We start from the raw sequence: 13,159 nt of genomic DNA, 5'->3' as shown, positions 1-13,159 counted from the left end.
TTCCAAGTGTGCGAGAACTCCTGTTCTGAAGAATATTTTACTTTGACCAATCCTGTAGAGGTTAGGGTCCAACTCTATACCTTTTATCTGGCACAGAAATAAAAAAAAAACAGATTAGTCGGTGATGCATTATTTTTTAATAGAAACATATTTAGGATGTGATTTCATGTTAATATTTGTCACCACATAAAAGTATGATTTCTTCAGTCATCTGTACCATTGATGATTTTTATCTGTGTCTTCCAAGTATCGCATTTTTTAACATATTTGTGCTTCTGCTTCCAGAATATTCATAGACTTATTACTTAATTAAGTTGAAGTTTCCAGCTATGTTTTGTGTCACTGGTTAGATCAGATAGCTGTTCACTATACATAATTTATAAAGTTATATTTGTAGTTTACCTCTAGCTGTCAGCCTGGAACTTTCTGTATTTCTGTGACAGCTGTGCATAGGGCTGCTACTGTTTCTTTTGATGTTGTGTGCTTTTAAGTTCATCCCCCCTCTAGTTTTCATGATGATAGTCTTACTTCTTCCAGATAAATCATCCTTCAGATTCTAAATCTATCAACGTCACTCCCTTTGTAGATTTTAGGGACCAGGGATAACTTTTTGGCCTTTGATGTATGCATGGTTTGGGGATCCTGTTGAAATCTGCAATAGGAGTGTCCAAATCAGCACTACAGTAGTATTTAAGTTTCAGTTACAGGTCACCATATTTCTTTCCATCAAGGGCGTTTGTCATATAAATTAATTATGGGGAGTACAAAATGTTTACCTCCATCCCTCCTCTCCTTTACCCCAGTACTGAGCATCAGCAGTCCAGAAATACCTGACCTCAAGTAGGTGGCAGCTCTACAGAAGCTCCTCTTCCCCCTTGCTGGGAAAAAATGTAGTAGCTGACCATATAAACTTTACAGCCCCAGCTGTCCTACTATCAGTTTGTACTCAGTATTAAATGTTAGTCTTATCCCCTGAGTCATGCTTAACAAAGGACTCAGATGATACCCAATCCCAAATTAGCTTGTATATTGAATAATGGTCAGTGGTGAGACCCAGTGCAGCCAAGTATTATTTGGGGTACCATGACAGCCTACCCTAGCTGATCCCCTGGTGGACGTGGTCAGTCCTGGGTCACTGATGATATTCACTCCACTGGTATTCTTCTGGAAACCAAGGACTAGTCTGAATATGGGCCAGTGACAGAAGACTGCAACAGGCCTTTGAGTCCACCCAGCAGTCATCTTGGTTGTTTCCTCCACTGAGGCTCATGCTAAAGGTTGCAACTAATGTGGCTTCGGAAAGTCCCCACACAGTGCCCCTTGTCACAAGGAAATCAGCCAGGATTCTGCACGCTCTGAGGATTACAGTTTATGGTTAATGATTCCTTAACCTGATACTCTACAAAAAGGACTCAACTCATTGCTTCCTTTTTAAACAAGAATCTTGATCATACTGTATCTAAGGCAACTTTGGCTAAATGGTTAACAAAGCATTGCAATGATAAACATCACAAGACTGTAACCATGCCTACACAACTGCATTCATTACAGCAGTTGCTACTCATGAGGCTTCTTTCCACAGTGTAGCACTGGATGATATTTTTGCAACAGCTACTTGGTCTTCATTGAATACTTCTGCAGGGCACTATACGTTAGATGGCAAACCTAGAGCTTAATCTTCCTTTTGGGCCTGATAAGGAGTATACTTCCATGAGGGAGATCACTCTGGATCACTCAGGAGAATTATTTTAAGACTCTATCCTGCTGTTGCTGAGAATGGGCATCTTAATACTAAACACAAAGGTTTTGTACAAACCATTACAATAGAGCTGGATGACCATGTCCTTGGTAACACACCCACTCACCTTTCTTCTCCTCTTTTTTTACTTGCTTTATAGGCTTGTATCTAGTTTTTGGCCACTTTACATGGCACAGTAGAGATCTGCATAAGAGTGTATTTGTAGTGCATAACGGGATACATGGAAGGATACAGTAGCCTGGAAAAGTCTTTGGTGCCAAACTGTCCTAATAAATGCCAGAATTTGTTCTGCTGTTACCAAGGATGAATGTGCTCATTCAGATTAATAGTTATACTAGTTGCAATACAGTTGCTTTGATCAGGAATCATACCTCTCATCCTCTTAGAGCAAGAAATCTGGTCAAAGCCATAAATAAAAGGGGGATAAAGCCCCCAAAATAAGGACAGTTTTTAAATATTGCTCTTACAAACTTAGTTAATAGAACAACAGGTTTTGCATTAGCATGAATTTTCTGAAAGGTATGAAGTCTGAAATGCAAATGTCTGTCATTATTTTCTAACTTCAATCTTTAATGATTTGCCACTAATTTGCCAGAAAACTACAATTTTATGTAAAACGGACCAAAAATATTAGGAAAAATCTGGACATTCTGCAAAAATCTATACAGCTGAGCGGTATGTCAGGAATACTGATCACTGCTGACTCCAGTACCAGCTAATTCCCTACCAGATCATAGTCCATTCAGGGTAGATGTGCTGCTGACAGCTTAACCTGTCTGATCCTCTTGTAACCTATGTTCAATACTGAATATGAATCTGCTACAAGGTATCAGAGCAATGCTTTTTTTCACAACCATAGCGTATAAATTAATACTAAAATACAGAAGACATAGCAGTTTCACTTATTCTTCATAAGTGCAGCAAAAGAACCAGGCAGTATAAGATTTGAGCCATTTTAGTGAACCTGTGTGACTATACAAATTCTAGCAACCCGTGTGTAAGGAATGACATCCAATCTATTTTTGTACAGTGCATGAGACTGTAGATTTTACTGTTTTCTAGGACTGAAATTTGACTATTTTTTTACACAATAAGAGGTTTTAGATTCTATTGAATTCCAACAGAATCTGGACAAACTTCTGATACAGAAAAAGCAACTATAAACATTTTGTTTTCAGCAAACCAATGTGGGCTAAGTTACCATGATTTAATTGTAGTTTATGATTGCTTGAGTGAACATAAATGACCAAATTATAAGGCAGACTTTGAATCTGCAGATTAAATATCTTGTTATTCCCCTTTTTGCAACAAGCCATTTCTCTATCAAGCTTTAATTGTATGCATGAGTCACCAAGAAAAGAGTATTGTAGTTTGAATAGTATGTAAACGGTACCATAAGGTTATAGTTGTTTTATTCTTTTTGTGACTGTTTGTTAAACTTCCATCATTTTACCTGAAACTGGCGTAGTTGGCAGGATGTTTAGAACTAGCCAAAGAGGTTAAAATTTAAATATGAATTTATTAAATGTTTAGAAACTAGGCACCTTTATAATATAAAAACAAGAACACCATAGCTGCATAGTAATAGCTGCAAAATATAAACTAACGTGAAAATTATGGAATACATAGTTATAAACAAGATTCATTAAAAAATTGACCTAATGTAACTAGCCAGTTTTGGAGACTTCCAACCATTGTGGAGCAAATGACAAAAAACATACACACCACAGCTTTCAGGTTTCTTTTTTGAAAACTCTAACAACCCCAGAGATGAGCATTACAAAGATGGTGTTGGATAGCAGAGGACCAGAAGCTTTCTATTTAGGTAAAGGACTTCAAAGGGTGGGGCCTTTCAAAGCACAGAAGTCTAAACACTGATCAGGCTTTAGGGGCCTGTATGTACAAGACTGAGCAGAAGGCGAGGAATTGTCTATCAATGAAGCTAAGGGTACTTTGGTGAGAAAACACTGAGGCCTCAGTGAAGCACATGTAGAAAGAGACATTGTATTCAATGGTGGGCCTATTATAGAAAGAATAAAGTATGATTGTAACTTCTCTGAACTTTGAAGCACTATCACAAAGGATAAATTGTGCATGGTGAAATGATTTTCTAACCATGATGGACATATGATAAAATAAGAGCTTATTATCAACATTTATACACAAATCTCTGATGACTAGGTCATATAAAAATGGAACTTTTATCTATATGGTATGTGGCCATGATAATGGATTTACCAAAGGAAACTATATAGTATCTCTTAATATAAATTTTTTGCAAGAGTTTAGGCACTTGCAATACCCCAAGAGGAATAACTTCCATTCCTAAATCAGGCCACCCCTGTAGACAATCAACATAGTCACATAACTGGCTCATTTGTTTTCTTTTGGCCATTAAGGGCAAGGGGTAGGTTAACTGGAGAGGGAACATCATACAGTGGTTAGACACTGGGGAAGGAACATCATACAGCAGTGAGACACTGGGGAAGGAACATCATACAGAGGTTACACACTGGGGAAGGAACATCATACAGAGGTTACACACTGGGGAAGGAACATCATACAGAGGTTACACACTGGGGAAGGAACATCATACAAAGGTTAGGCACTGGGGAGGGAACATCATACAGAGGTTAGGCACTGGGGAAGGAACATCATACAGCAGTTAGGCACTGGGGAGGGAACATCATACAGAGGTTAGGCACTGGGGAAGGAACATCATACAGCGGTTAGGCACTAGGGAAGGAACATCATAGAGCAGTTAGGCACTGGGGAGGGAACATCATACAGAGGTTACACACTGGGGAAGGAACATCATACAGAGGTTACACACTGGGGAAGGAACATCATACATCAGTTAGGCACTAGGGAAGGAACATCATACAGCAGTTAGACACTGGGGAAGGAACATCATACCGAGGTTACACACTGGGGAAGGAACATCATACAGAGGTTACACACTGGGGAAGGAACATCATACAGCAGTGAGACACTGGGGAAGGAACATCATACAGAGGTTACACACTGGGGAAGGAACATCATACATCAGTTAGGCACTGGGGAAGGAACATCATACAGCGGTTAGGCACTAGGGAAGGAACATCATACATCAGTTAGGCACTAAGGAAGGAACATCATACCGAGGTTAGGCACTGGGGAAGGAACATCATACAGAGGTTACACACTGGGGAAGGAACATCATACATCAGTTAGGCACTAGGGAAGGAACATCATACAGCAGTTAGGCACTGGGGAGGGAACATCATACAGAGGTTAGGCACTGGGGAAGGAACATCATACAGCGGTTAGGCACTGGGGAAGGAACATCATACAGCAGTTACACACTGGGGAAGGAACATCATACAGCAGTTAGGCACTAGGGAAGGAACATCATACAGCAGTTAGGCACTGGGGAGGGAACATCATACAGAGGTTAGGCACTGGGGAAGGAACATCATACAGCGGTTACACACTGGGGAAGGAACATCATACAGCAGTTAGGCACTGGGGAAGGAACATCATACCGAGGTTAGGCACTGGGGAGGGAACATCATACAGCGGTTAGGCACTGGGGAGGGAACATTATACCGAGGTTAGGCACTGGGGAAGGAACATCATACAGAGGTTAGGCACTAGGGAAGGAACATCATGCATCAGTTAGGCACTAGGAAAGGAACATCATACAGAGGTTAGGCACTGGGGAGGGAACATCATACAGAGGTTAGGCACTAGGGAAGGAACATCATGCATCAGTTAGGCACTAGGAAAGGAACATCATACATCAGTTAGGCACTGGGGAGGGAACATCATACAGAGGTTAGGCACTGGGGAAGGAACATCATACAGTGGTTAGGCACTGGGGAAGGAACATCATACAGCAGTTACACACTGGGGAAGGAACATCATACAGCAGTTAGGCACTGGGGAAGGAACATCATACCGAGGTTAGGCACTGGGGAGGGAACATTATACAGCAGTTAGGCACTGGGGAAGGAACATCATACAGCAGTTAGGCACTGGGGAAGGAACATCATACAGAGGTTAGGCACTGGGGAAGGAACACCATACAGAGGTTAGGCACTGGGAAGGGAACATCATACCGAGGTTAGGCACTGGGGAGGGAACATTATACTGAGGTTAGGCACTGGGGAAGGAACATCATACAGAGGTTAGGCACTGGGGAAGGAACATCATACAGAGGTTAGGCACTGGGGAAGGAACATCATACATCAGTTAGGCACTAGGGAAGGAACATCATACAGCAGTTAGGCACTGGGGAAGGAACATCATACCGAGGTTAGGCACTGGGGAAGGAACATCATACAGAGGTTAGGCACAGGGGAGGGAACATCATACAGAGGTTAGGCACTGGGGAAGGAACATCATACAGCAGTTAGGCACTGGGAAGGAACATCATACAGCGGTTAGGCACTGGGGAGGGAACATCATACAGAGGTTAGGCACTCGGAAGGAACATCATACAGAGGTTAGGCACTGGGGAAGGAACATCATACCGAGGTCAGGCACTGGGGAAGGAACATCATACAGAGGTTAGGCACTGGGGAAGGAGCATCATACAGAGGTTAGGCACTGGGGAAGGAACATCATACAGAGGTTAGGCACTGGGGAGGGAACATCATACATAGGTTAGGCACTGGGAAGGGAACATCATACAGAGGTTAGGCACTGGGGAAGGAACATCATACAGAGGTTAGGCACTGGGAAGGGAACATCATACCGAGGTTAGACACTGGGGAAGGAACATCATACAGCGGTTAGGCACTGGGGAAGGAACATCATACAGCAGTTAGGCACTGGGGAGGGAACATTATACCGAGGTTAGGCACTGGGGAAGGAACATCATACAAAGGTTAGGCACTGGGGAGGGAACATCATACAGAGGTTAGGCACTAGGGAAGGAACATCATACAGCAGTTAGGCACTGGGGAAGGAACATCATACCGAGGTTAGGCACTGGGGAAGGAACATCATACAGAGGTTAGGCACTAGGGAAGGAACATCATACAGAGGTTAGGCACTGGGAAGGAACATCATACAGCGGTTAGGCACTGGGGAGGGAACATCATACAGAGGTTAGGCACTGGGGAAGGAACATCATACAGAGGTTAGGCACTGGGGAAGGAACATCATACAGAGGTTAGGCACTGGGGAGGGAACATCATACAGAGGTTAGGCACTGGGGAAGGAACATCATACAGCGGTTAGGCACTGGGAAGGAACATCATACAGCGGTTAGGCACTAGGGAGGGAACATCATACAGAGGTTAGGCACTGGGAAGGAACATCATACAGAGGTTAGGCACTGGGGAAGGAACATCATACCGAGGTCAGGCACTGGGAAAGGAACATCATACAGAGGTTAGGCACTGGGGAAGGAGCATCATACAGAGGTTAGGCACTGGGGAAGGAACATCATACAGAGGTTAGGCACTGGGGAGGGAACATCATACAGAGGTTAGGCACTGGGAAGGGAACATCATACAGAGGTTAGGCACTGGGGAAGGAACATCATACAGAGGTTAGGCGCTAGGGAAGGAACATCATACAGCGGTTAGGCACTGGGAAGGAACATCATACAGAGGTTAGGCACTAGGGAAGGAACATCATACAGAGGTTAGGCACTAGGGAAGGAACATCATACAGAGGTTAGGCACTAGGGAAGGAACATCATACAGAGGTTAGGCACTGGGGAGGGAACATCATACAGAGGTTAGGCACTGGGGAGGGAACATCATACAGAGGTTAGGCACTGGGGAAGGAACATCATACAGAGGTTAGGCACTAGGGAAGGAACATCATACATCTGTTAGGCACTGGGGAGGGAACATCATACAGAGGTTAGGCACTGGGGAGGGAACATCATACAGAGGTTAGGCACTGGGGAGGGAACATCATACAGTGGTTAGGCACTGGGGAGGGAACATCATACAGAGGTTAGACACTGGGAAGGAACATCATACAGAGGTTAGGCACTGGGGAAGGAACATCATACAGAGGTTAGACACTAGGGAAGGAACATCATACAGCGGTTAGGCACTGGGAAGGAACATCATACAGAGGTTAGGCACTGGGGAGGGAACATCATACAGAGGTTAGGCACTGGGGAGGGAACATCATACAGAGGTTAGGCACTGGGAAGGGAACATCATACAGAGGTTAGGCACTGGGGAAGGAACATCATACAGAGGTTAGGCACTGGGAAGGGAACATCATACAGAGGTTAGGCACTGGGAAGGGAACATCATACAGAGGTTAGGCACTGGGGAAGGAACATCATACAGAGGTTAGGCACTGGGAAGGGAACATCATACAGAGGTTAGGCACTGGGGAAGGAACATCATACAGCGGTTATGCAGAACTTTATCTCTATGTCTCCTTTTGCTGGTGTTAGGCTTGCTCTCAGGCAGCTGGCTTATTTGGCAAATGTCTCCACCAACAGTTTGCTGTGCCTATCCTGAGGCTACATCCTCATTGGGCAAGAAATAGGGTACCTATGTGGCCACACTCTGCTTCTGCCTGTGCAGTAGCATTTCAGTTCTACTGTGGCTGTGCCTCTTATGGCCTGGTGTGTCCACCACTGTGTTCTTCAGTAATACAGGCAGCACAGTGCCTTCACTACTCTCATGCATGTAGTCCTCAGAGAGAGGGCAAGTACAGCCCCCTTCATTCCTCTCTTTTCTTTTGGCTCCTCGAGTACTGGGGTGCTAATCAAACCTCAGCCACCTAGGTCATTGGTAGGGCCCCTTTGCCTACATTAAAATAAAAGTAAAAAAAAATCAGGTTTGGTCTTGGTGCAGACAAAGCATTCAACAGAGCAAGCTGGAATTTTATGACCAGTGCAATGGAAATATTTGCATTCTCTGACACAATAATAAAATTAATTAAGATGATATAGGAAGGATCAAAGGTGAAACTTAAAAGTTGGGCGGGGTCCTCTCTGATAAGTTCTGTTTGAACAGAAGAACCAAGCAGGGATGTCCTCTTTCCCCTTTGTTATTTGCATTGTATTTATAACCATTGGCAAAGAAAATAAGGGAAGAAATCACAAAGTGAACCAATGATAAAGTGAAACCAACAGCAAAAAACATAAAACTCTAAAACAGAAGAAAGTTCCACAGTGTTGTACCAGTATACTTTTAATAAAAACAAAGCTTTCAGACAAAAGTCCTTCTTCAGTGTTAATAAAATTCTCATCCAGATAACACATACTTTATAGTTAAAAAAAAAAACAATAAACACATGACGCAGCCTACCTACCATAAATTAGGCTTAATCAAGCCATTAAAAACAGCAATTAATCAGATTTTGCACTGAAAGATCTTAAAGAAATATATGGCATTCTATACATTCAGTGACTTTAGAATTATTACTAAATGGGCTTAACATAAGCATATTCACTTTATTCACTTACATATATTCTTCATAGATAGCCCACAGAAATATACATTAAAAAATATATGTAAATATATATATATATATATATATATATATATATATATATATATATATATATATATGCATCCATATATGAAAATAAACATTTGATTGTAATACAATAAGTGAATTCTAAACCTTCAATGGTATAGAACTAGTGGCAAGCATATTATAATATTGAACATTATGTGAAGTCATATACATACAAAACTGAACTAAAAAAGTTCATATAAATGCAGATAAACATCCATTCTAATGTATAATATATGATACACCATATCAGGTATATAAAATGTATATAGAAGAATTTACAGAGTATGGGAGGACTCATTCCTCACTTATTTGATTTGTTGTTGCTTCTTTTTCAAAATGGGTTTAACGGTAACCTGTTTATTCAAACCAGGGTACTTCTCGGCATGTAAGCGAGTGATCCACTGATACTCCCTATTGTCTAGTCTATTCACTAAATCCCCACGCCTAATATTGGCAGTTAGAATATCTGTTACACAAAAAGAAAAACAATGTGATGCATCTGTCTCTTGTATGTTTTGGGCTACAGAATTTTTTTATATTTATATTATATAATATATTTTTATATTATATAGACTATTCTGATATAGACTCTGTTTTATGATTTGTAATGTTTTTTATATTGGGAAAACGAATCGTTCCTTTAAGGAGCGTATCCTTGAACAAGTTAGAGCTATTAGGAATGGGAAGGAGACTAAATGCCCTGGCGAAACATACTAAGATCACTGGGCCTCAACATGTTTTTTCTGTACTTGATTAGTGACAGAAAATGTTAGGGTGGGGATTTAAAGAATAGGGCTGAAGCTATAGAGCAGAAATGGATTCTTCAGTTTGAAGTCTATAAACCACCAGGCATCAATGATGCCATAACTATGAAACCTTTTTTTCGAGCACGTAAACTGAAACATTAAGTAGGCATTTAGGGCTTTTTATTGGTATTCTAATTTTTTCCCACATGTTTTCTATGCATTGTTTTATTATTTATAAATGCACTTTGTATTTTTGCATTCTGGAACGTTTTGATATTAATGTTAACTGAATGTAAGTTTTCATTGGGTTTTATAAACTGCTTTGATTTGACAGGCTGTTGATTAGTATTTTAATCTGAAATACATAGAAGGAGTTAGTCTGATGAAGCAACTTGATCGTGAAAGCGCTTACTCTCATGCATTAAATTATCTTTTTACCCTGAGGCTGTGTGTTCTGGTATCCTGTTTTTGTTTGGAATCTCTTATTTCTACTTGATACCGGAATTTATCCATTACCAAGGTTGTTTTACTTCAGTCTATTCATTGGGCATGCCTAGAAAGGAATGTCAGCTTGCTAAGCATAATAATGCTCGTTAGGTCTAACCTGTCATCAAGGAGTGCCGAACACCTCTATTTTGTGGTCAAGCTTTTCCATCATCTTGCTCATACCATGAAACTAGCAATCAAATGAGGGCTCATAGGTAAGTTGATGGACAGGGAAACCTAAGATGGACTGAGCATATCCAGAAATTACCTTATAGTATTATTATAGGCCATTGGTTCCACCAGTACTGGGCAGTGAGAGTAACTACTGGAAGGCAGGAGCAAATTAATGAAATGTTACAGCATTTAAGTAACTTCATTCTACCATTTCAAGATGGAGAACTGAAACCAGGGTAAATGCATTGAAAACCCAATGAGATGGTGATATGATCAAGGCACAGATTCCACCATCATATCAGATATTGAAACACCAGATTGAAGAGTAAAGTCAAGAGTGTGGCTCAGTCTAAAGGTAACAGAAGTTATAGCCACACAGAAGCTAAAACCCCCTTATAATGCAGAGGAACTTTTTAAAAAGACACACAGATTCTTTGTCAGCACATACAGTGGCGTAACTACATTAGAAGCACCCTGAGGCAAACTTTTCCTAGGCGCCCCAACCCCCCCCCCCCCCAGGAACCCAAGCCATTGAGATGACCGAAGCCAAAGAAATCACATATAGTAATGTTCGCTTGACCTATGACACTGGCATAAAACACTGAAATCCGGAGACGTGCTATTTCAGCAAAAAGTAAAAAAAAAACAATTATAAAACAGTACATTATACAGATAACAGAATGTGAATTGTACCTCCATTGTTCAATCCTACTTCTAGAATGACTTCTTGCGGACTTTTATCAGCAAAACTATCAATGATCCCCCTCCCTTCTTCCTTCCTGTATTCTGGAATTCTGCAGCTCAAGGATTCTTTAAAATGTTATCAGCCTTGAAAGCAATTAGTTGAGTCAGCAGAATACAGGAAAAAACTCTGAGCTCAAGAGGGATTACATCCCATATAAATGACCTAGAAATAGCCTTTTGGCTTCAAGGTAGTGAAAGTAATTATTTAGAGAGGATTTTAGGAATATTAATTTAACTAGTTAGTGTTGATCTGACAGAATATTATGGATTGCATAATCAAATTTATGCCTTTCTCTGTAAATACCTGATTTTTGTGATTACTTGAATCTAACCATCACTGATACATTTATTAAAATATTTTTATTTATATTATACTTACAAATATATTTATGTGTGAATTTTTTCAAATAAGTTAACCAAGGGTAACCACAATCAGAGTGTTTGTATATATGTGTATATATATATATATATATATATATATATATATATATATATATATATATATATGGTTCCCTATCAGAAGCCTGAAACACTATAAGCTTGAAAATCAAAATCCTGAAACCAAAAGCCTGAAAACTCAAAATCCTGAAAACCCAAAATCCTGAAACTCAAAATCCTGGAAACACAAAATAGACATACTGACGTCATTGTGGCTTTGCTATTGTTAGCCCTGTGGTGTTAGGTCATGCGTTGGGTTCAGGTAAGTGTGCGGTTGGTTTTATGTTAGGGTTAGGGGCGGTTTAAGTGAGTTAGGGTTAGGGCGCAGGTTAGGCATGTATGCAATAGTGACAAAAATTAGGGTTAGGGGCGGTTTAAGTGAGTTAGGGTTAGGGCGCGGGTCAGGTGAGTGTGCGATGGTGACGGACCTTAGGGTTAGGGTTAGGGTCAAGGTCAGTTGGTAGATATTAGTGTCTTTGTATTGGCATATTAGCATTATTTGTGTTTTCAGGATTTTGAGTTTCAGGATTTTGAGTTTTCAGGATTTTGAGTTTTCAGGATTTTGAGTTTTCAGGATTTTGAGTTTTCAGGATTTTGAGTTTTCAGGCTTTTGGTTTCAGGATTTTGATTTTCAAGCTTATAGTGTTTCAGGCTTCTGATAGGGAACCATATATATATATATATATATATATATATATATATATATATATATATATATATATATATATATATATACGTTGACAAGGTTAGCCTTATGAGACAGAGCCTATTTACAGAGGGACCTAGGGAATAATTTTAAAGAACAGTTTTAAATGCATACAAATAAGAATAAATAAAATTGAAGAAATGACAGCAATGTGTTGTGAGCAACCACAAACATTATCTGACAGAAAAAAACAAGAAAAAAAAAAAAACAGCAAAACATGTGATGTTTTATTTATAAATAACGTCCTGTATTATAATTAAGCAATAACCCATGCCTGGGTGTGGATAATACTGGATTTACCCGTGGTTGGTGTGGTTTGGTCACGTGGGCGAAGCCCTTATGGCCAAACAAAGACAACCGTGGGTAAATCCAGCCTTACCCACATCCAGAAGTGGATTATTGCTATTATACAATGACATTATTTAAGAAAAAAAATACTTACTTTTCTTAAATAATGGAATTGTATAATGCCTCCGTGCTGCCCTTCCGCAGCTGTCCGATTCTGCGGCAGTTCTAATGTACTGCACATGCATATGCTTACACAGTACATCAGAGTTATGTATGGAAGCAACGGAGAAAGGAAGATCTCCATTGCTTTTTAAAAGTGTCTCGCTATGC

At 40.4% G+C, this 13,159-nt stretch overlaps 1 protein-coding gene across 3 annotated transcripts in view; it reads right to left on the bottom strand.

Annotated features, from left to right (window-relative positions):
* The window catches only part of MYH11 (myosin heavy chain 11), a 547,944-nt gene that overhangs the window by 173,242 nt on the left and 361,543 nt on the right, over positions 1-13,159 (bottom strand). For all 3 annotated transcript variants that reach the window (XM_044089163.1, XM_044089164.1, XM_044089165.1), the window contains one exon: positions 1-87. This exon is cut by the window's left edge and continues 74 nt beyond it. In XM_044089163.1, the coding sequence (XP_043945098.1) occupies positions 1-87 (87 nt within the window). The remainder of the gene's footprint in view (positions 88-13,159) is intronic.

Source organism: Protopterus annectens, chromosome 12.part0 (assembly GCF_019279795.1).
Source record: "Protopterus annectens isolate FY-2018-M chromosome 12.part0, PAN1.0, whole genome shotgun sequence".
Classification (NCBI taxonomy): domain Eukaryota; kingdom Metazoa; phylum Chordata; order Ceratodontiformes; family Protopteridae; genus Protopterus; species Protopterus annectens.
This window is presented reverse-complemented; position numbering and strand designations above follow the sequence as displayed.